Genomic DNA, 24,154 nt, shown 5'->3' on the forward strand with positions numbered 1-24,154 from the left:
GAGTAGTGGTGCCTTTCGGCAGGGGTGCAGTACTTTTAATGGGAAAGTAGCAGCACCTCCCAGCAGGGTTGCAATACTTTTAATGGGAGAGTAGCAGCAACTCTCAGCAGGGTTGCAATACTTTTAATGGGAGAGTAGCGGCAAATCTCAGCAGGGTTACAATACTTTTAATGGGAGAGGAGCTGCAACTCTCAGCAGGGTTGCAATAATTTCAATGGGAGAGTATCAGCGTCTCTCAGCAGGGGTACCGAAATCAACTACGGAAGCGAGTGCGGCATCGATGTGAGACACGAACAGTGCTACTACCGGCCCCACCGACAGCAGGTACCAGCAACAGCAAACAGGACCTCTGTCAAGCACAGGAGATAAAGCGCACGTAGAGAGAGTGCGCAACGGGGGTGCAAGCGTGAGAATAATGGCAGCAGCAGAAGATAGCAATGGCTCTCGCATGAAACCCGGCATTGCGAGACCTCGAGCTGAGGACCGGAATATCAGGGGCAGGAGCGGGCGGTTTAAATTAATCGAATGTGGACAAAGTGCGGGCTCCCCTTCGGAAAACCGAAACCAAAACTGGAGCCGTGTTCAGAACGTTCACCAGTAATGGCGGCCGCCGCAACAGAACCGTAACAAGACTGCGTTGACTTCCCAGGCAAGTAGGCCTGGGATTAAGCGATAAGGAGTAGGCGACAAGGAAACAAGAGATTTTAAGGGCCCAAACACCAGCACATGTGCTACGGCACATCGCGCCGCTGTATCAGGCTCTGAGACTGCCTGTATGTTTGAACGCTAGTGCAGACTCGCTAGCCCAACGGAAGTCGGGGAGCAACTAGTTAACTTAAGTAGAGCAAAGCAAAAGCAATTGTAATAATAGCTCTACAAGTACAGCACACAGGGAAGTGCTACGTGGGGACCTATAACGAATCCCTCTCTCAGAGTGAAACCGAAACAAGAACTCACACTGCACACACCCCAAAATGGCGTCCTTAGTAACAAAGGTCTAAGGGGGTGGTACAGGTACTGCGCCTCCTGCCACCGCTGAATCGCCAGCACAGACTTTAAGGAGCAGGACTCAAAACTAAAACTACACAGCAAGGCCTGGTAGTGCAGAGCTCACTAGGGGATACCAGCGGATGAAAACCCAGGTCCACCCAGTGGGAATGAACCTACTCACCTGATCGAAGAGGTGCCCTACTGAGCCTTCATTCAGAAGATATAGTCCTGAAGCACACCCTTCTTTTCACAATAATGATTCCTGTTAGTTTCATCAAGTTTAGCGTGCAGCACTCGTTGTAGTGCCCCGTTCCTTTCGCACGAAGGCATGAAATCATGAGAAAGTTGTGACCCACTGTTAACGGGCCAGCGCGAGTTGCACAGCCATATGCACTTTGGTATATAAATTAATCCCCATCAAACATAGTATGTCCAATATTTATCCATTTTATTCCATTTTTTTCAAAGGTTTATCCTTCACGTCAAAAGATGCAAAATTCTTCAATTTTATGCCTTTTAATTATTTCATGATTGCCCATCCAGGCCTATACATGAACAATTCAGAATTAAGAGTCCTTCGGGTATTTCCAATGGTATCACACCCAATGCATTTCGGTTCTCATAAACCTTCGTCAGGGGTATCTGTGATTTAAAAAAAGAGTATTATCAGTCACGTCTGTTTAGCACCAACCTACTATGAACATCATGTAAATAGTATGCACACCTATGTCCTCCCACATTTCTTCTGTGAATCCACTTGAATCAACGTGATCTTAAAAGACACCAACCGTTACATTCACGTCCCTTATACCCCCAAAAACATAATAAAAAATGCCTTAAATCTTCCTTTCGTGTAATCATTTGTTCAGAAATTTTACTGTGTGTTCTATTAAACTAAAATATGCTAGTACTTGTGCCGAAAAGCAGAAATTAATGCCCCAACCGTTAACTCAGACCTACCGGTTCCCCCATTATTAAAAACCACCCGATGTTTATCACCAACCTTTGAGAGGTATAGATATATGATTTATGTTGGTATCGAGTATCGAGCTGTTCTAGGAGCCCGTGTGCTCCGTGGGTCAGGATGTCTAGAGCCTAAAGGGCCCCAACGTTTGGCGCAGTCTGTTTAAAGGAATACTGACAGCCCCCTGCTACAGTTTGCCTCCTACAGCTGCCCAGCAATTAGTAGGCAGCTGCACCGTTTAGGCGCAATCCTTCAGAGAGTCCCTAGAGGGACAGAAGTGGCACCAAGGTGCCAGCCTTTCACAGCTGCGCAGCACTTAGTGCCAGCTGCAGCGTGTAGGCCCCGTTATATTTCTCAGCTGACCAGCAAGTAGTGGGTAACTTCAACGCTTAGGTCTGCGCAGTTGGCGCTCCCCTTACGGGCGCTGCATAGGCAGCGCGCCCTGACACTCTGGACACAGGGCATTTGAGCCCCTTTGGAGATGGCCAGTTGGCCAGGGGGGGTCTGGTAGATGGATAGGGCGCAAAGCCCTACTGTGATTTATGTGCTAATGCTTTTGGGGTGCTAGGAAATGTATTGTGTATAGTATGTTGTGTGCACCCTGTTTTTGAGACCTCTAGATATGGTTTATTCGGCTACCCAGCGAGTAGTGGGCAGCTGCTCCGTTTAGGCGCAATCCTTGAGAGAGCCCTGAGAGGGACAGAAGTGGCACAGAGGTGCCAGGCCTTCCACAGCTGCGCAACACTTAGTGCCAGCTGCAGCGTTTAGGCCATGTTGTTATTGTCCTCAGCTGCCCAGCAAGTAGTGGGCAGCTGCAACGCTTAGGTTTGCGGAGATGCCGCACCCCTGACTGGCGCTGCCTTGGCAGCGCACCCTGAGATTCTGGGCATTTGAGCACCTTTGGAGTTGGCCAGGTGGGGACTGGTAGATGGATAGGGCGCAAGGCCCTAATGCGATTTATGTGCTAATGCTTCTGGGTGCTAGGAAGTGTATTGTGTATAGTATGTTGTGCGCACTCTGTTTTGAGACCCCCCTGAGATCGGAACTGAGAAAAACAACTCTAGAAACAAAAAGAAGACTGCTCCATATACCAATGCAAGAACACCCTGCAAAACAGGCAGACATCTTCAAATGACACATTAATCATTAGTAACCCCTCAAATTCGAAAACAGACACCTGGAAACTTTGGTTGGGAACAAGCTTGTTAACAAGAAAAACACCATATTCCCCACAACTCTAAAATTAGCACTAATCAGAATTATTAGCAAAAATGTTACTTGTCCCCGGACATTATTTGGATTTTTCTTGTCCCTGGACTTCGAATGGTCGGGAGCGTTTGACGCTGTGGCCGCCGTTCCTACCGGTCATAGCAACACAAGACTTCTGGCGTAACTCTCACCCGGCGTTTTAACCTCAAGATGGCGCCTGTGAAGAAACGGATCTGATTTTTGAATGCCTCGCATCAGATCCATGGGAACTTTTTACCGAACTACCTACCACCTTCCCCTGCCTGCTCTACTCCTCTCCTCTTTTCTGTTACTAACCTTTGCCCCCACCTGTCCTTGCCCTAGTCCCCACACTGTTTACCTATGAATTTTCCCTCGTCATTTGAGATCTAGCTATTTTGTCTGATGCCCGATGAAGCTACCTGGTTTAGCTATAAGGGAGACAGGTCGGGGATTCCCTCCTTGGATGTCACCTACCCAGTCGGTCTTTAGCCAGACTTCCTCTCGTCTCTACGGTTGTCTTTTCCCTTATCCTTACGTTCTCACCTCACCTACCCCCCACTTCCTTTCTCTCTCCTTTCTCTCCTCTCCTAATGTATTGCTGATTGTCTGATGTAATGTTGTAATTGTTGATCTTTTTCTGTTATATTGTTAAACCACATTGTTGCACTTCCTTTCGTCCCTCCTGTCGTCTCCTCCCGCATCCTCCCTCTATTTATGTCTCTCCTTGTAATTGTTGAACTTTTTCTGTTACATTGTTGATTCTCATGTAAAGCGCTCTGATACCTCCGGGTCTAGCCAGCGCTATATAAAACTCTTTAAATAAATAAGTAAATAAAATAAATAAATAAATGGGAGAGTACTGGTGCTTCTCAGCAGGGTTGCAATATGTTTAAAAGGAAAGTAGCAGAACATCTCCGGGAGGGCATTGTCGTCCTGTGCCACATGGTTCTTGAAACACCTCTACAGGGCCTATCACAGTTTTCCATCTCTCTCTTCCTTATTCTTTCCATCTTCTCGCTCTTATTCTGGAGCAAAGTCTGATGATGAAAAACAAGTCCCGATGTTCAAATGAGTCCATGTGTGCCCCCACCTGCTAGCACCGGCTCAAATTAAGCACTTAATCTGATACCTGATTGTACTGATAGTCCTTGTGAGTTGCCGAGAAGCGGACACAGTATGCAGCTTGTTGGGGTCTTTGAATGTGGACTAAATTAAAGTCCTCCATTGGCCAGTGGCATGTGGTCTCTTCAGTTCTTCTACGCCTGTTTCGTTGGTGATGCCTGGTTTATTGGTGTGGGTTGGTACCGTACTGGGTGATGAACAGGAACCATAGCAGTTTCATTTTATGTGAGTGTAAGAGGGTCAAGCACTACAAGGCAATTAATATGCAGCCTGTATGAGTGACAATCGGCTGGATGAGGAGTGTTATGATATTAGTAATAGTGTGAGCCAGAAGTTTTATATTTTGAATTATTTTATAATTGCATTTATGTAGTATTTACTACCCTTGATGAGGCATTAAAGTGTTTTATGCCGGGCAGCGAGCTGCTCTGTAACCCTCTGTTACTGGTGCTTTTTCAGTGTTTATTGTTGGTTATTGGGCTTTGCCTTGTGCTCTTATGGAAACCATCCCTGTGTTCACTCCCGTTTCTATGTGGTAGATTACATTAACAGGAGTTAGACACGATCTTTAGAAGCCGAGGCAGTATGCCAGTTCATGCACGTGGCTGGCGGTATTAAACTGCGACCAACAGGAGGTTACTTACTGTTACGCTGCGGGGGTAGGACCTTTGTAGGGTAGGTTGTGATCTTAGAAATGAGATGTGGGCAATTTGCAGAAATACAATGTTAGGAAATAAAGCAGACATTCATGTGACTGACCAGCTGTGCTCGGAGAGAGGAGGCAAGCAGAGGATGGGCCGGAAGTCGAGGGTCATTTGATTAAAGAGGACAGGCTACAGTTTGCAACTTCAGCGTTCCTGGGAATACAGATGAGGCTTTTGAGATTGCAAGCAACCTGATGATGCAAAACTGTAGAAGGACACAACATTATTTACATGTGAGGCAGTGCCATGTTAGGCATGTTTGAGAACCATGGTGCAAATAGTTTACAATTAATAAAATAGGTACAGCTTCTCTCCACATCTTCTGGCGTTACCACTTGTTATAGGAGTCTGTTCCAAGCTCAGTATAATGTTGGGGTCTGATAGCCAGTCTTCCTAACTTTTTGGTTAGTGGGTCCCAAGAATACTCTTACAATAACAGACTTTACAAGCTGCATTTAGGGCCGGTCCTAGGATTCGTGGGGCCGCGGGCAGGATAGGAACATGTGAGGCCCCTCTAATTTGCATAAAATGTAGTATCACAGCAAGTGACATCATAAGAAGTGTCCACTGACTAATCATTTTTTGGCACTGTTGAAGTAGCTTTGCAAGAAGCTACCACTCTAATGTGTACATCACTGAGATGGCTACAAATACAAAAAATAGCCCTAATAAAATAGGTGCAAATATTTTAAAGCTGTATTATGTGGAAATGCAACACGTCAAACGGGGTTTAAAAGCTCTCCAAAACCAATGTTTCCAGATTAGTGCATGAATAAAATTCTAAGACAGACTGTCCCATAGCTGTACAGTGGATCTTCAGGTGGCTCCCTGATACTCCAGTTGCACCAATGAAGTTCAAGGTTAAGGCATTTGGTTTTAGCAGGCATGGACATCAACATAAAGGGATCCATGATGGTTCGGGTGAGCGACCTGAAAATGCTCCAGTAAACAGAAAGCACAAATAAGAAGATGAGAGGGCACTTGGAAAATAAAGAGGCAGGTAATTGAAAACTTTGGCAGAAGGCTCAATGTACTTAGCAGCACATGCTAGTTCAAAGACAATTTTACCTCTCCTCCAGCCTCCTACTTTTTTTTGCTGGTTCTCCCACTTACATTCACCTCTCTCCTCTGTGCTTTACTTTTTACCTCACCTCTTGCTCAGCCTACTTTCTTCTCTTGCTGGTTCAGCCCCTCTTACATCCACCTCATTCTGCATGCTCTCCTTGTAACGTATTATCTTTTCCCAATGCCCAAGCCTTTTACCTTTACTCTTTGGTTCTGCCACTCTTACATCCATCTTGACCCTCACACCTCCATGCTCTACTCTTTACCTCTCATCTTTCCACCTTGCCTCTGATATTCACTTGCTGATTCCTCCCCTCTTAAATCCACATCTCTCTTCTCTGTCCTACTCTTCACAGCCCAACTCTCTACCCAGTCTTTATCTTCTTTGCTGGTTATGCCATCCTAAATCCAGCCATGCCTTTAACTTCTTCTCTTTCCTTTTATCTTTTCTTTCTGCTCCTACTTCATTACATACAACTCTCCCCTTACTTCCTTCCTCTCTCCTCTTGCTGATTCTGCCACTCTTCCATCAAACTCTACTACGCTATCTTCACTGCTCATCTCTCCCCCAGCCATATAACTTTTGTCACTGGTTCTGCCCCATTTCCATCTTCTCTCGATTTTCATCCTCTTGAACACTCTAATCTTTTCTCACAGATTTTGCCTCTTACACCACCTATTTCCATTCATTATTCATTCATATTATCATCTCTTCCTCAAACTTTATTTCATGGATTCTGCCCCTTTTACATCAATCTCTCCGCTATCCCCAACTTTGTTGCTTCTATTTCTCGGTATGTCCTTATATCCATCTTTCTCCTCCATGCTGTATGCCTCATCTCCCCCCCTGCCTCTTACCCTTTTCACCGATTCTGGCCTTCTACATCCACATCTCATCATTCCCTCTCTCTTCTCTGTATAAGCTTTCTTGATTGTTCTGCCTCTCTTACATCTACATACCGCATCCATGTACTGCCATTCTTCTCTCATTTCTTCCTTCAGACTCCTAAGATTTCTTTGCTGGTCTGTCCCCTTTGCATCCACCTCTCCTCTTTGATCCCCTTACCTCTTACCTTGTCTCACTGTTTGTCTCATAACTTCATGTCTCCCTTCCATGCTCTACACTTCACTTTATCTTAACTACTGTCTCTTACCTTTCTCACAAATCCTGCCTATATTACACCCACCTCCTGCCTACCTGCTGAGCTCTTCACCTCTAATCTCTCTGCAGTCTCTAGCCTTCTCTCACTGGTTCTACCTCTCCCCTGCCTCTCTACCCTAGCCTCTTACCTGCTCTTGGTTGTCTTGCCCTCTTATATCCATCACTCACCATTCCCTCTCTATGACACTTAAGTTTTCCTGAGGGTTCTGCTTCTCTTATATCTTCCTCGCCTATCCAAGCACTGCCTTTCATCGTTCTCTTCTACTTTGTTCACGGGTTCTGCGTCCCTCATGTCCACCTCGCCCCTCCATTCTCAACTCTTTTGGGGATATTCCGAAAAAAGTCATGTGACGCATCGCAGCCTCCCCCTCCTCCCCCCTGTGCGGCTGCGCTGCCCTGCGCGACAGCCAGGGAGCAGGAGAGCACTATATCTTCAAACACTTGGCTCTCTCCTCCCCTTTCCCTTGCACCGTCACTCGTTTCAGCTCTCTGCGCCATGCACACACCTTAGCGCTGAAGCGCTAGGGTGTGTGCATGAGTGTTGCATAGGTTTTGTACAGAAGGGTACCCTTCTTGTGCAAAATACTATGCTGGGTATGATACTACGCTTTTCCCACTTTGCATACGTGCTGCGCAGTGTAGTGCGCATGCAAAGTCGTAAAAGCATGGAGAAATTAAAGCATTTCTCTTGTTAGCGCCTCCTTTGAAGGGGCGTTAACTTTTGTCGCAAAACCATGTTCACAAATTTTTGTAAATATGGTTTTGCATCAAAGGGCATGGGTGGTTACATGGGCACGCCCATGTACCACCCCCTCGGTGCAAAGTAACGCAAAGCAGTGCTTTGCGCTTCTTTGCACTACTTAGAGGGTGCTTTCCAGCACAAAACAAGTTTTCGCTGGAAAGAAAATAGCAGCAAAAAAATGTGCGCTGGTTAACGTCACTTTTATGACGCAAAACCTGCACAAAAGGTTTTAAATTCTCCCCCTTCATGTTTTATCTCTATCACCTCTACTCTCCATTCACTGTTTCTGCCTCTCAAGCTTCCACCTCTCCCCTACATACCCTCCTATTCACCACTCTTCTCTCCGGCCTCTTACCTTGCTTCACGTCTTGTGCCTGGGCGCAATACAGTCCCCTGCAGCACAGATGTGCCCACAACACTTCTGAGGGCCCCATCCCTCCAGGGGCCTCCCATTCAGCCTAGGGCCAATGAATATCTGTGAGATGTGGGAGACTCTGGGGCCCATTATCACATTCTGCAGTGAGGGACCCCATCACAACTGCTCTCATATTACTTTTCAGATGCGTAAAGCAATGAATGGTGAGTGGCCTGAGGGGTTATATGACTTGGGTGTATCTTGGAGGGTTCATTGCACTCCCCTTGGGGTGATAAGGATGAAGGTGGGATCACCCCCCCATCGCTTCCCCTAACTGAATGTTAGCATCTCAACTTAACTTTTAAAGAGCGAATTGCTCATTCTTTCTTCGGTTCATGTAAATTACATGAAAATAAAAAACACCAAGCGCTTATAACTGGAGTTATTATTTATGTTAAACTCATTTTATATTTGTTTTGGATGAACATGCTTGTTTGAGAAAAAAAACAGAATTGCAAAAAAAGAAAAGAATAATAAGCCCTTTATCCATTTCTTCCATGGAAGGAGCAGCGCCTTTTGTAATGTGAGATCACTCTATGGTTTTGTGTTGGGAGCCCTGCAGGTTGCTCTGCGTTTCTTTCATGCAGGGGCAGGGCTCTCTTCACACCTCACGCCAATTCAAGCATCTCCCTAACTGCTTTTATGCAGATGCAGCGATTAGGCTGATCAGGGCCCAATCTACACTGCAGCATCTGAAAGGGATGGGGTGTCATATTGCACTTTCAGTCCATGGCAGCCGGGGAGTGAGGGGGCCCCCGCCGTGGGCCTCGCTCATTGCACCACGGCTGCAAACCCCAAGGGAGGGGGCTCCCCACCTGTTACTCTTACAATGGCACCATTTCAAAGGTTGATGGGCCCGTGGTGGGTCCCCTCACAGTAACACAGCCGAGAGGCCCTGGGCGGCTGCCCACTCTGCCCATGCCTAGCGCCGGCCCTGGCTGCATTATATATGTTATGATTATTTTGGGGGGTTGGGTTAGTTTCAGGAGCACCGCAGCCATACTAGCCTTAAAATCACGAAGGGACGCATCCCAATAACGTATGCTTCTGTGTCTAGGTGGAGTGTCGTTGCCAAGCACCCCGATTGCCACATTCGCGAGGTTCAGCAGCCCAAAAAGAAGATGCGTTGTAACGCCGCTATGCCTGCCCGCAGTGACGCCCGCCATGGTGCCGCTGTCCGTCAATCAGGTAAGTGAGGACCGCCCTTGGCGCAGTGACCATTTACCACCCTTCCCAGGAATAGAGACACTCACAAGATCTAGCCTGGAAGCGAGACCAGCCTGGAAGCATACTAGAGTGCCGCTGCCTTTGGGAGGGGCGTGGCCAGAGAGCAGCACATGGCATTGGTGGTGTGAACACCGAGTCAGGCCAATAGGGACACAGAAGTCAAGAGCTTCTAGGTGTGTGCGCGTGTGTGTGTTTGTGTGCGCTCCACCCACCAAAGGGGTGAACTGTACCTGCATGTAAGGCTCACGGACCCTCCAGAAAACAAAACCCAACTACCTCAGTCTGTTTCACCTCTTCCCTACCTACACCGTCCCACCAACAACCGCAAGCATCTCCCCTTTGAATGTATTTTAACTGAGGCTTATGATGTATCCAATCAAAGCCTTTACTACCCGTGACTGCAGTCCCCCTACTGTGCTCCTTACTACCCGTGACTTCAGTCCCCTCACTGTGCTCCTTACTACCCGTGACTGCAATCCCATCACTGTGCTCCTTACTACCCGTGACTGCAATCCCATCACTGTGCTCCTTACTACCCGTGACTGCAGTCCCCTCACTGTGCTCCTTACTACCCGTGACTGCAATCCCATCACTGTGCTCCTTACTACCCGTGACTTCAGTCCCCTCACTGTGCTCCTTACTACCCGTGACTGCAGTCCCCTCACTGTGCTCCTTACTACCCGTAACTGCAGTCCCTCACTGTGCTCCTTACTACCCGTGACTGCAGTCTCTCACTGTGCTCCTTACTACCCCTGACTGCAGTCCCCTCACTGTGCTCCTTACTACCCGTGACTGCAGTCCCCTCACTGTGCTCCTTACTACCCGTGACTGCAGTCTCTCACTGTGCTCCTTACTACCCCTGACTGCAGTCCCCTCACTGTTCTCCTTACTACCCGTGACTTCAGTCCCCTCACTGTGCTCCTTACTACCCGTGACTTCAGTCCCTCACTGTGCTCCTTACTACTTGTGACTGCAGTCCCCTCACTGTGCTCCTTACTACCAGTGACTGCAGTCCCCCCACTGTGCTCCTTACTACTTGTGACTGCAGTCCCCTCACTGTGCTCCTTACTACCTGTGACTGCAATCCCATCACTGTGCTCCTTACTACCCGTGACTGCAGTCCCTTCACTGTGCTCCTTACTACCCCTGACTGCAATCCCCTTTCTGTGCTCCTTACTACCCGTGACTGCAGTCTCTCACTGTGCTCCTTACTACCCATGACTGCAATCCCCTCACTGTGCTCCTTACTACCCGTGAGTTCAGTCCCCTCACTGTGCTCCTTACTACCCGTGACTGCAATCCCATCACTGTGCTCCTTACTACCCGTGAGTTCAGTCCCCTCACTGTGCTCCTTACTACCCCTGACTGCAGTCTCTCACTGTGCTCCTTACTACCCATGACTGCAGTCCCCTCACTGTGCTCCTTACTACCCGTGACTGCAGTCTCTCACTGTGCTCCTTACTACCCATGACTGCAATCCCCTCACTGTGCTCCTTACTACCCGTGACTTCAGTCCCCTCACTCTGCTCCTTACTACCTGTGACTGCTGTCCCCTCACTGTGCTCCTTACTACCCGTGACTGCAATCCCATCACTGTCCTCCTTACTACCCGTGACTGCAATCCCCTCACTGTGCTCCTTACTACCCGTGACTTCAGTCCCTCACTGTGCTCCTTACTACTTGTGACTGCAGTCCCCTCACTGTGCTCCTTACTACCCCTGACTGCAGTCTCTCACTGTGCTCCTTACTACCCATGACTGCAATCCCCTCACTGTGCTCCTTACTACCCCTGACTGCAGTCTCTCACTGTGCTCCTTACTACCCATGACTGCAATCCCCTCACTGTGCTCCTTACTACCCGTGACTTCAGTCCCCTCACTGTGCTCCTTACTACCCATGACTGCAATCCCCTCACTGTGCTCCTTACTACCCGTGAGTGCAGTCCCGTCACTGTGCTCCCTACTACCAGTGACTGCAGTCCCCCCACTGTGCTCCTTACTACTTGTGACTGCAGTCCCCTCACTGTGCTCCTTACTACCCGTGACTGCAATCCCATCACTGTGCTCCTTACTACCCGTGACTGCAGTCCCTTCACTGTGCTCCTTACTACCCCTGACTGCAATCCCCTCACTGTGCTCCCTACTACCCCTGACTGCAATCCCCTCACTGTGCTCCTTACTACCCGTGACTGCAATCCCCTCACTGTGCTCCTTACTACCCGTGAGTTCAGTCCCCTCACTGTGCTCCTTACTACCCGTGAGTGCCATCCCATCACTGTGCTCCTTACTACCCGTGAGTTCAGTCTACTCACTGTGCTCCTTACATCCCCTGACTGCAGTCTCTCACTGTGCTCCTTACTACCCATGACTGCAGTCCCCTCACTGTGCTCCTTACTACTCGTGACTGCAGTCTCTCACTGTGCTCCTTACTACCCATGACTGCAATCCCCTCACTGTGCTCCTTACTACCCGTGACTTCAGTCCCCTCACTGTGCTCCTTACTACCTGTGACTGCTGTCCCCTCACTGTGCTCCTTACTACCCGTGACTGCAATCCCATCACTGTCCTCATTACTACCCGTGACTGCAATCCCCTCACTGTGCTCCTTACTACCCGTGACTTCAGTCCCTCACTGTGCTCCTTACTACTTGTGACTGCAGTCCCCTCACTGTGCTCCTTACTACCCGTGACTGCAATCCCCTCACTGTGCTCCTTACTACCCGTGACTGCAATCCCCTCACTGTGCTCCTTACTACCCGTGACTTCAGTCCCCTCACTGTGCTCCTTACTACCCGTGACTTCAGTCCCTCACTGTGCTCCTTACTACTTGTGACTGCAGTCCCCTCACTGTGCTCCTTACTACCCGTGACTGCAATCCCCTCACTGTGCTCCTTACTACCCGTGACTGCAATCCCATCACTGTGCTCCTTACTATCCGTGACTGCAGTCCCTTCACTGTGCTCCTTACTACCCGTGACTGCAGTCTCTCACTGTGCTCCTTACTACCCCTGACTGCAGTCCCCTCACTGTGCTCCTTACTACCCGTGACTGCAGTCCCCTCACTGTGCTCCTTACTACCCGTGACTGCAGTCTCCCACTGTGCTCCTTACTACCCCTGACTGCAGTCCCCTCACTGTGCTCCTTACTACCCGTGACTGCAATCCCCTCACTGTGCTCCTTATTACCCGTGACTTCAGTCCCCTCACTGTGCTCCTTACTACCCGTGACTTCAGTCCCTCACTGGGCTCCTTACTACTTGTGACTGCAGTCCCCTCACTGTGCTCCTTACTACCAGTGACTGCAGTCCCCCCACTGTGCTCCTTACTACTTGTGGCTGCAGTCCCCTCACTGTGCTCCTTACTACCCGTGACTGCAATCCCATCACTGTGCTCCTTACTACCCGTGACTGCAGTCCCTTCACTGTGCTCCTTACTACCCCTGACTGCAATCCCCTCACTGTGCTCCTTACTACCCGTGACTGCAGTCTCTCACTGTGCTCCTTACTACCCATGACTGCAATCCCCTCACTGTGCTCCTTACTACCCGTGACTGCAGTCTCTCACTGTGCTCCTTACTACCCATGACTGCAATCCCCTCACTGTTCTCCTTACTACCCCTGACTGCAGTCCCCTCACTGTGCTCCTTACTACCCGTGACTGCAATCCCCTCACTGTGCTCCTTACTACCCGTGAGTTCAGTCCCCTCACTGTGCTCCTTACTACCCGTGACTGCAATCCCCTCACTGTGCTCCTTACTACCCATGACTGCAGTCCCCTCACTGTGCTCCTTACTACCCCTGACTGCAGTCCCCTCACTGTGCTCCTTACTACCCGTGACTGCAATCCCCTCACTGTGCTCCTTACTACCCGTGAGTTCAGTCCCCTCACTGTGCTCCTTACTACCCCTGATTGCAGTCTCTCACTGTGCTCCTTACTACCCATGACTGCAATCCCCTCACTGTGCTCCTTACTACCCCTGACTGCAGTCTCTCACTGTGCTCCTTACTACCCATGACTGCAATCCCCTCACTGTGCTCCTTACTACCCGTGACTTCAGTCCCCTCACTGTGCTCCTTACTACCCATGACTGCAATCCCCTCACTGTGCTCCTTACTACCCGTGACTTCAGTCCCCTCACTGTGCTCCTTACTACCCGTGACTGCTGTCCCTTCACTGTGCTCCTTACTACCGGTGACTGCTGTCCCCTCACTGTGCTCCTTACTACCCCTGACTGCAGTCCCCTCACTGTGCTCCTTACTACCCGTGACTGCAGTCCCCTCACTGTGCTCCTTACTACCCCTGACTGCAGTCTCTCACTGTGCTCCTTACTACACATGACTGCAATCCCCTCACTGTGCTCCTTACTACCCGTGACTTCAGTCCCCTCACTCACTGTGCTCCTTACTACCCGTGACTTCAGTCCCTCACTGTGCTCCTTACTACCCATGACTTCAGTCTCTCACTGTGCTCCTTACTACACATGACTGCAATCCCCTCACTGTGCTCCTTACTACCCGTGACTTCAGTCCCTCACTGTGCTCCTTACTACCCGTGACTTCAGTCTCTCACTGTGCTCCTTACTACACATGACTGCAATCCCCTCACTGTGCTCCTTACTACCCCTGACTGCAGTCTCTCACTGTGCTCCTTACTACACATGACTGCAATCCCCTCACTGTGCTCCTTACTACCCGTGACTTCAGTCCCCTCACTGTGCTCCTTACTACCCGTGACTGCAGTCCCTCACTGTGCTCCTTACTACCCGTGACTTAAGTCCCCTCACTGTGCTCCTTACTACCCATGACTGCAGTCCCTCACTGTGCTCCTTACTACCCGTGACTTCAGTCCCCTCACTGTGCTTCTTACTACCCGTGACTGCAGTCCCTCACTGTGCCCCTTACTACGCCTGACTGCAGTCCCCTCACTGTGCTCCTTACTACACGTGACTGCAATCCCCTCACTGTGCTCCTTACTACCCGTGACTTCAGTCCCCTCACTGTGCTCCTTACTACCCCTGACTGCAATCCCCTCACAGTGCTCCTTACTACCCGTGACTGCAGTCCCTCACTGTGCTCCTTACTATCCCTGACTGCAGTCTCTCACTGTGCTCCTTACTACCCATGACTGCAATCCCCTCACTGTGCTCCGTACTACCCGTGACTTCAGTCCCCTCACTGTGCTCCCTACTACCCCTGACTGCAGTCCCTTCACTGTGCTCCTCACTACCCGTGACTGCAGTCCCTCACTGTACTCCTTACTACCCGTGACTTCAGTCCCCTCACTGTGCTCCTTACTACCCCTGACTGCAATCCCCTCACTGTGCTCCTTACTACCCGTGACTGCAGTCCCTCACTGTGCTCCTTACTACTTGTGACTGCAGTCCCCTCACTGTGCTCCTTACTACCAGTGACTGCAGTCCCCCCACTGTGCTCCTTACTACTTGTGACTGCAGTCCCCTCACTGTGCTCCTTACTACCCCTGACTGCAATCCCCTCATTGTGCTCCTTACTACCCGTGACTGCAGTCCCTCACTGTGCTCCTTACTACCCCTGACTGCAGTCTCTCACTGTGCTCCTTACTACCCATGACTGCAATCCCCTCACTGTGCTCCTTACTACCCGTGACTTCAGTCCTCTCACTGTGCTCCTTACTAACCCTGACTGCAGTCCCTTCACTGTGCTCCTTACTACCCGTGACTGCAGTCCCTCACTGTACTCCTTACTACCCGTGACTTCAGTCCCCTCACTGTGCTCCTTACTACCCGTGACTGCAGTCCCCTCACTGTGCTCCTTACTACCCCTGACTGCAGTCCCTTGACTGTGCTCCTTACTACCCGTGACTGCAGTCCCCTCACTGTGCTCCTTACTACCCCTGACTGCAGTCCCTTCACTGTGCTCCTTACTACCCGTGACTGCAGTCCCCTCACTGTGCTCCTTACTACCCCTGACTGCAGTCCCTTCACTCTGCTCCTTACTACCCGTGACTGCAGTCCCCTCACTGTGCTCCTTACTACCCGTGACTTCAGTCCCCTCACTGTGTCCTTACTACCCCTGACTGCAGTCCCTTCACTCTGCTCCTTACTACCCGTGACTGCAGTCCCCTCACTGTGCTCCTTACTACCCCTGACTGCAGTCCCTTCACTGTGCTCCTTACTACCCCTGACTGCAGTCCCCTCACTGTGCTCCTTACTACCCCTGACTGCAGTCCCTTCACTGTGCTCCTTACTACCCGTGACTGCAGTCCCCTCACTGTGCTCCTTACTATCCGTGACTTCAGTCCCCTCACTGTGCTCCTTACTACCCGTGACTGCAGTCCCCTCACTGTGCTCCTTACTACCCCTGACTGCAGTCCCTTCACTGTGCTCCTTACTACCCGTGACTGCAGTCCCTCACTGTACTCCTTACTACCCGTGACTTCAGTCCCCTCACTGTGCTCCTTACTATCCGTGACTTCAGTCCCCTCACTGTGCTCCTTACTACCCGTGACTTCAGTCCCCTCACTGTGCTCCTTACTACCCCTGACTGCAGTCCCCTCACTGTGCTCCTTACTACCCCTGACTGCAGTCCCTTCACTGTGCTCCTTACTACCCGTGACTGCAGTCCCTCACTGTACTCCTTACTACCCGTGACTTCAGTCCCCTCACTGTGCTCCTTACTACCCGTGACTGCAGTCCCCTCACTGTGCTCCTTACTACCCCTGACTGCAGTCCCTCACTGTACTCCTTACTACCCGTGACTTCAGTCCCTTCACTGTGCTCCTTACTACACGTGACTGCAGTCCCCTCACTGTGCTCCTTACTACCCCTGACTGCAGTCCCTTCACTGTGCTCCTTACTACCCGTGACTGCAGTCCCCTCACTGTGCTCCTTACTACCCGTGACTTCAGTCCCCTCACTGTGCTCCTTACTACCCGTGACTGCAGTCCCCTCACTGTGCTCCTTACTACCCCTGACTGCAGTCCCGTCACTGTGCTCCTTACTACCCGTGACTGCAGTCCCTCACTGTACTCCTTACTACCCGTGACTTCAGTCCCCTCACTGTGCTCCTTACTACCCGTGACTGCAGTCCCCTCACTGTGCTCCTTACTACCCCTGACTGCAGTTCCTCACTGTACTCCTTACTACCCGTGACTTCAGTCCCCTCACTGTGCTCCTTACTACCCGTGACTTCAGTCCCCTCACTGTGCTCCTTACTACCCCTGACTGCAGTCCCTCACTGTACTCCTTACTACCCGTGACTTCAGTCCCTCACTGTGCTCCTTACTACCCCTGACTGCAGTCCCTTCACTGTGCTCCTTACTACCCGTGACTGCAGTCCCCTCACTGTGCTCCTTACTACCCCTGACTGCAGTCTCTTCACTGTGCTCCTTACTACCCGTGACTGCAGTCCCCTCACTGTGCTCCTTACTACCCCTGACTGCAGTCCCTTCACTGTGCTCCTTACTACCCGTGACTGCAGTCCCCTCACTGTGCTCCTTACTACCCGTGACTTCAGTCCCCTCACTGTGCTCCTTACTACCCGTGACTGCAGTCCCCTCACTGTGCTCCTTACTACCCCTGACTGCAGTCCCTCACTGTACTCCTTACTACCCGTGACTTCAGTCCCCTCACTGTGCTCCTTACTACCCGTGACTGCAGTCCCCTCACTGTGCTCCTTACTACCCCTGACTGCAGTCCCCTCACTGTGCTCCTTACTACCCCTGACTGCAGTCTCTCACTGTGCTCCTTACTAACCCTGACTGCAGTCCCCTCACTGTGCTCCTTACTAACCGTGACTGCAGTACCCTCACTGTGCTTCTTACTACCCCTGACTGCAGTCCCTCACTGTACTCCTTACTACCCGTGACTTCAGTCCCCTCACTGTGCTCCTTACTACCCGTGACTTCAGTCCCCTCACTGTGCTCCTTACTACCCCTGACTGCAGTCCCTTCACTGTGCTCCTTACTACCCGTGACTGCAGTCCCTCACTGTGCTCCTTACTACCCCTGACTGCAGTCCCCTCACTGTGCTTCTTACTACCCCTGACTGCAGTCCCTCACTGTACTCCTTACTACCCGTGACTTCAGTCCCCTCACTGTGCTCCTTACTACCCGTGACTTCAGTCCCCTCACTGTGCTCCTTACTACCCCTGACTGCAGTCCCTTCACTGTGCTCCTTACTACCCGTGACTGCAGTCCCTCACTGTACTCCTTACTACCCGTGACTTCAGTCCCCTCACTGTGCTCCTTACTACCCCTGACTGCAGTCTCTCACTGTGCTCCTTACTACCCATGACTGCAGTCCCCTCACTGTGCTCCTTACTACCCGTGACTTCAGTCCCCTCACTGAAAATCCTTATCCCTTGATTCCACTGGTCAAGCCCTTGCTGCTATTAATATGACATTACAATGCACCTAATATTCGCGCAAGGTATTCCTCATTCGAAGCCTGCTGGCTTCCAGCAGCAACAATTTGGGCTGAGCCCCCAAGACTATGTTTTGACGGCCAGTCATCCACAGAGTACATTCTGAGTACAACCCTGAATGCCTCACATTCTGTTCTTAAAAGAAAATATCTATTGTATCTCTTGGAAGGACTGCTCTGTGCAACTTCAAAGGGCTGGGCCAGACCATAAACTCTACCATCTGCCATGATTCCAAATCTCACTATTGAAGACCCTGATAAATCAGATAACAAGTCATTTGTTTGTACTTGGCCCTCATACAACTTTTAAACTCAAAATAGAAACAGCCCATATGAGATTTCTAGCCATATTCATTTCTAAAAATACAGATGTAGGTAACGGCCGAAATTACCGAATTTCGGCCGTTACCGACCGGTATTTGGCTTTTCAGATAAAGGTGACCTGATTGTAGGATTCGGTATTTTACCGAATCGGTAACTTAAGGAGTTAGGGCCCGATGTAGGTAAATCTATATTTACCACTTCATAAATACCGAATCATACCGATTCGGTATTTATGAAGTGGTAAATTAGAGGGGGGGAGATGTAGGTATTTCAGATTCAGTAAATACCGAATCTGTAAGATTCGGTATTTACCGATTCTGTAAATACCGATTCGGTATCCCCCATTGATTCCTATGGGCCTTGAAGCCCTTAGGAATCAATGGGCATTACCGATTTGGTATTTACCGAATCGGTAAATACCGATTCCAGCAAGGGTGCAGGGGGTGTCACTTTGACACCCTCTAGCACCCCCAATACTGGCTTGTGTGCCATGTGGCACACAGACATGCCCTAAGGGCATGTCTGTCTGTCACATGGCATAGGTGTGCATGCACACATGTGCATGCACACCTGGATTCGGTATTTTAACACCCAATTGGATTGGGTGTTAAAATACCGAATCTGAAAGGCCTGTGGGACTCAGAAGAGTCCCACCTACATCTGGAAGATACCGAATCGGTAAAAAATACCGATTCGGTATTTTACAGATTCTGTAAATTTACCGATTCGGTAAATATACCGAATAGGTAAATACTGGCCCCCTACATCTCAAAGTGCCAAATACCGGTCGGAAACGGCCGATTTCGGCCGTTTCCGACCGGAATTTGCCACCTACATGGGCCCTTTGGTATATTACCGAATTCTTAACATACCGATTCGGTAAATTACCGAATCCGTAATGTAGAGAACACTCAAGTGAGTGCATTCCTCCGTTAAGGATTCATTATTTACCACCAACTACAAGTTGGTGATAAATAACGAAAACCTTTGAAAAAGTAATTTTCTACTTTTTCAACAGTGCGATGTGGCAGACATACATGCCCTTGGGGCATGTATGTGTGCCACAATTCAGGGGTGCAACAGGGTGTCAATGTGACACCCTGCCACTTTTGAATGTGTTCCCGATTTTACCAAATCGGTATTTACCGATTCGGTAATTCCCATTCATTCCTATGGGCCTCCAGGCCCATAGGAACGAATGGGAATTACCGAATCGGTAGGGCCTCCAGGCCCATAGGAATGAATGGGAATTACCGAATCGGTAAATACCGGTTCAGTAAATACCGATTCATACTGATTCAGTAATACTTACTGATTTTTTTTATACATAGCATTTACGATTCTAAAATACCGGATCGGTAAAATTCGGTATTTTAGAATAGGTACATTTTGATTACCTACATCTGGCCCACAGTGCGGATTGGAATGCTGTCACAATATATTTTGAGGAATGTTTTCTGCTAGATTTAAGTCATTTGGAAAAGGTGAACTGTGTAGTCGGAAATAGACACATGATTTTGTCAAACTGAAGTATTCTACATTCAAAGAGTTGCACAAAATCTATAGGGAGCTCTACGTGCAAACGTTTGTTCGTGTCTCTGAAAATATTTTTGGGATGTGGCACTCAGGACCATTCAGGTCCTCTGGGATACAAGTGAAATCTTGCAAAACAGAGACATGTTGGTCAGTTTGTAGTCATGGGTTGGTAGAATCCCCACCCCACTCCCAAAGTGATTTAATTTCTATACATTCATAAATCCATACATTTCAATACATTCAATAAATATAAATCCTGCTCATTGTCATTGAAACATCAGAGGCATTTCCTCCCAATGGACATAAGGCAATTGAAAATTGATTGCTTTACTAAAGCCCCATTGGCAAAGCGTGCTGCTCAGAGGAGGGCAGAACTTGTGGAGTTTCACTTTGCATAATCCTACGAAGTTACAGGAAAACTCAGCAAGATTCCACAGAGTTCCGTGAATAGGTGACAATTGTAGGCCTGGGTGTTGAGCTCCTTTCCCCTCTCGCGTTTGCGAATGGTAAGTTTGCGAGCGCGAGCTGCTGCTCAGGTAGAATTTCTACGTGAGCTGCAGAAAGACCAGCGCGAACAGAAGTTTGCACTACACTCCGCCACTCGCGGAACTTCTCAGATTTGTTGTAACTTAGCGAAGTTCCACGAAGCAAAACTATGTGACCTACGTGCAGACTTAGAAAATCGGCATGGGTAAGTATAAGGGGGGTTTTACCCAACGAGTCACTAGGGACCTGGGTGCTATGTGGTATATACTAGGGGGTCCCAGTGAACCATTATTCGTTTCTTCAAATTAATCAACAAAAACCCCAAAACTACAACTGTAGGCGTTCCTTAGCACCTCACGCCGGGGTCTTCATCAGGACACAAGGGAGAGGGACCCAGGGTGGCACAGGTTGTTCATGGTGAGTGGTAAAGCAATTTACCACTGGGCGTTGTAACAGAAGACTTCACAGGATGAATCAAAGAGGCTCACTTGTATGATCGCGTGGACGCTGCAAGAGTCGTAAAATATCTTATGCAGACTGACGTCGGGCCAACGTACAAATGTCAGCTTGTGTTAGAGTTACCACGAGCCCGAATCATGGGTAAGATTCCTTAAGTGGAGCAAGTCTGGGCGTCGGCAGCCGTCCGTAAATCCGGCACACAAGGCTCCTCACAATGGGAGTAAAAGTTTACCGCACGTTCACTCTCACTCAATCAGCACTTCCGGGCCGTATCGTCAGAATCATGAACAACCTGTGCCCCCCTGGGTCCCTCTCCCTTGTGTCCTGATGAAGACCCCGACGTGAGGCGCTAAGGAACGCCTACAGTTGTAGTGTGGCGTCAAAACATTGATGGCTACTTTCTTTTAGATCATTTGACGCCACACCTATTCTGGTTATTAAGTAACAGCATCACATACATGATTTTGGACTGCCTTTTTTGGATATGAATTATTTGATTGCTTGGCCCAGGGCTCTGAAGCCAATGATTTTTGTATTGTAAATTACCAATTTATATTGTGTCTGTATTTTATTCACGCTGCACATCCCAAATCCTCCCTCACTTTATCACATCACTAGCTCCTTGTCTCCCTGGGGCACTTTTCCTAAGATATTGTTATTAATATTGCCTTCAATGTACAGTGAAGCTAGCTCATTGTGATTAAATAACAGTGTGCTCTAAGTGATAATTTGATGATTTTTTCTTGATTGTTTTTGTTGATTAATTTGACGAAACGAATAATGGTTCACTGGGACCCCCTAGTATATACTAGAAAATCGTCATGGCATGCTGCTTGCGCTGTCGCTCGAGGAGATGTTCTACCCGAGCTGCAGCATTCTCAACGCAAACAGTTGCGCCTGCCGGCAACCGCCCGTGCTGAGATAATCTCGCCAGGTGCCCTCCTAGCACCTGAAAATCATGCTAGGAGGCGCTAATCCTCACTCGTGCTTGACTATTTACCATTGGTGAACCGTGCACAAAAAAAAACCTGTCACATCGCGGTTGGAGGACTTTGTTCGAAACTCCCTTTCGGCACTCCCCAAACTCCATTGGCAGAGCAGATTTTATCGCCCAACCCTAGTGCTGCTACCAGGTGCCCTGTTCAAGCAAAAAGCTATAGCTACCTTGCATATTAATCAGATGTGGTACCAGATTATCACTGTGAGAATGTCAGCTGACATAAATATCATGTACTAAATATTGTTTACAAAAATATTGCCGCTTTGGAATTAATAAATTTGATGATATTTTTGCAAGCAATATTTAGGACAATAATGTGTATGCCCTGGTACTGCTGTGTTCAGTATTCTTACACACAAGGCCTTCTTTTAGCAGGCGGGTTTCTTTATCGGATTGAAGACTTCGGGCCTGATTACCACTTTGGTGGTCTGGGTGTGGGCTGCCATGCCAGTGCAGCTCTCCCAGACCGCCAAAGTCGACCACCGCCCGCCCGATTACGAGTTTCCTCAATGATGGCAGGTGGGCGGGCGGCCGGTACAGCGCTCCCATTGTGGTGCCCATTAAAAGGCGCTGCTATAGGAGCGCTTAAGGCTGTTCCTCCATGGCATCGACTGTAAAGTCCATGTCGTGCAGGAAAGGGGGTGTATGCTGACATGGGGGCACAACATGTGCCCCCTTGCATGCATCCAGGGGCCATGAAAAGGCTGGAAAAACAAGTAAGATGCTTATGTAGCGGCACCCTAGACTGCCACAAGACTGACAGGGATTGCGGATCCCTGGAGGTTGTGGCGGTCCCCTCGAGGTCCAACCACCGTACTCGTAATACGCTGGTCGGACCGCTGGTGCAGCGGCCCTTGACTGCACTGCAGCTCCACCGCGAGTCTGGCGGTAACTCATAATTGGGCCATTCATACGTTCCCTTGACTTGGCCCTTGAGACCATTCGTACTCCAGGTGGTAATTTTCAGACGCTAACTCATTCTGCCAGAATGTCAGTGACGCACACAGCACTATCTATAGTAATTACTGATGAGCACGTGAAACCTTATATTTATTTAGCAAATGGTCTGAATACTACAGTGATTCTTTACTCAGTCATGGAAAGCATCTTCTTACATGTGCTTGGAACCAACTAACAAAGAGGTTAGGTAGAAGGGTGGATATCAAAGAGAGCATGCCAAAGAAATATATAAAATATGCTGTCAAAATTCAAAAACCTAATAGAAAAATAACAATGGCCCAATACAATGAGAATATAAACCACTGCCTTTAACTAACGTAGGGGCATATTATCAAGAACGCGTTAAAAATTTAGCCGCTTTAGCAGCAGGAAACTGTGGCTAAAGTGGCGATAATGGGCTTGATAAAACGCCCTTGAGAATTCCAATAGAAGCCCAGGTTCACAGCAGAACATGGGCTTCTACGGGCATTCACAAGGACATATTATTAAGCCCATTACAGCCGCTTTATCAGCAGTTTCCTGCCGCTAAAGCGGCAATAATTTTAACGCCGTTCTTGATAATATACCCCTTAATTCCCACTGGATCCCAATACGCCTGTGGTCTCTACACTTGGAAATAACCCCTAACCCCATATGCAAAGCACGCATCATCCGCTATAGATCGTGAGCGGGTAATGTATATACATCAGATCTAATACAGAAACAGAACATACCACTAATTCGTATTATAATCTATATTTCACAGCCTTTTTAAACAGGAAAAAGCAAGGAAAGAAAAAATCTTCAGACTTAAAGAACTTCAATCAGATGAACTAGCAATTAAAAAAAATACCAAGAGTTCCTGTAAGTTTTCTGCAGTTTTCATTTACACATTGATGATTTGATCGACATCATGTGAACTATAATCTGTAATAAAGAACATTCTCAAACTTACACAAATTCGACTTTGGCATCTTATCTCTTTTTTCCAGTGAATAAATTGTGTATGTATTGTAAACACATAGTCAAAATTTGGGCATAACCCAAATAATGAAAAGTCATGAACACACCCGATTTAATGTTAGAAATTATCGCATTTTATTGTGTAGTCAAGGTATAGAGTCTTTTTTTCTAAATCATGTGAACCTCTATGGTCTGTCATAAAAGAGTAATTCTTAAAATGTACCTGCATGGCACTGGTTATCTGTCGACTTTGGAGGCCACTAGTAAATTCAGATTTCTTATCTATTTTAGCTGTATTTTTATATTTTACAAAAACAATTTCTTTCACCAGCTAACTTTAAAAAATAACCATTCATAACGGGCATTGCCAAAGCCAATAGTACCTATTATTTTTAAAGACAAACAGCAGTTTAAGTATTTCAAATGC

At 48.6% G+C, this 24,154-nt stretch overlaps 1 protein-coding gene across 1 annotated transcript in view; it reads left to right on the plus strand.

Annotated features, from left to right (window-relative positions):
• LOC147693120 (uncharacterized) overlaps positions 1 to 24,154 on the plus strand; it is a 131,786-nt gene that overhangs the window by 22,007 nt on the left and 85,625 nt on the right. The window contains exon 3 of the mRNA XM_086939369.1: positions 9,452 to 9,582. Coding sequence (XP_086795495.1) covers positions 9,452 to 9,582 — 131 coding nt within the window. The remainder of the gene's footprint in view (positions 1 to 9,451; positions 9,583 to 24,154) is intronic.

This window comes from Lissotriton vulgaris, chromosome 9, assembly GCF_964263255.1.
Source record: "Lissotriton vulgaris chromosome 9, aLisVul1.2, whole genome shotgun sequence".
NCBI classification, from domain to species: Eukaryota; Metazoa; Chordata; class Amphibia; order Caudata; family Salamandridae; genus Lissotriton; species Lissotriton vulgaris.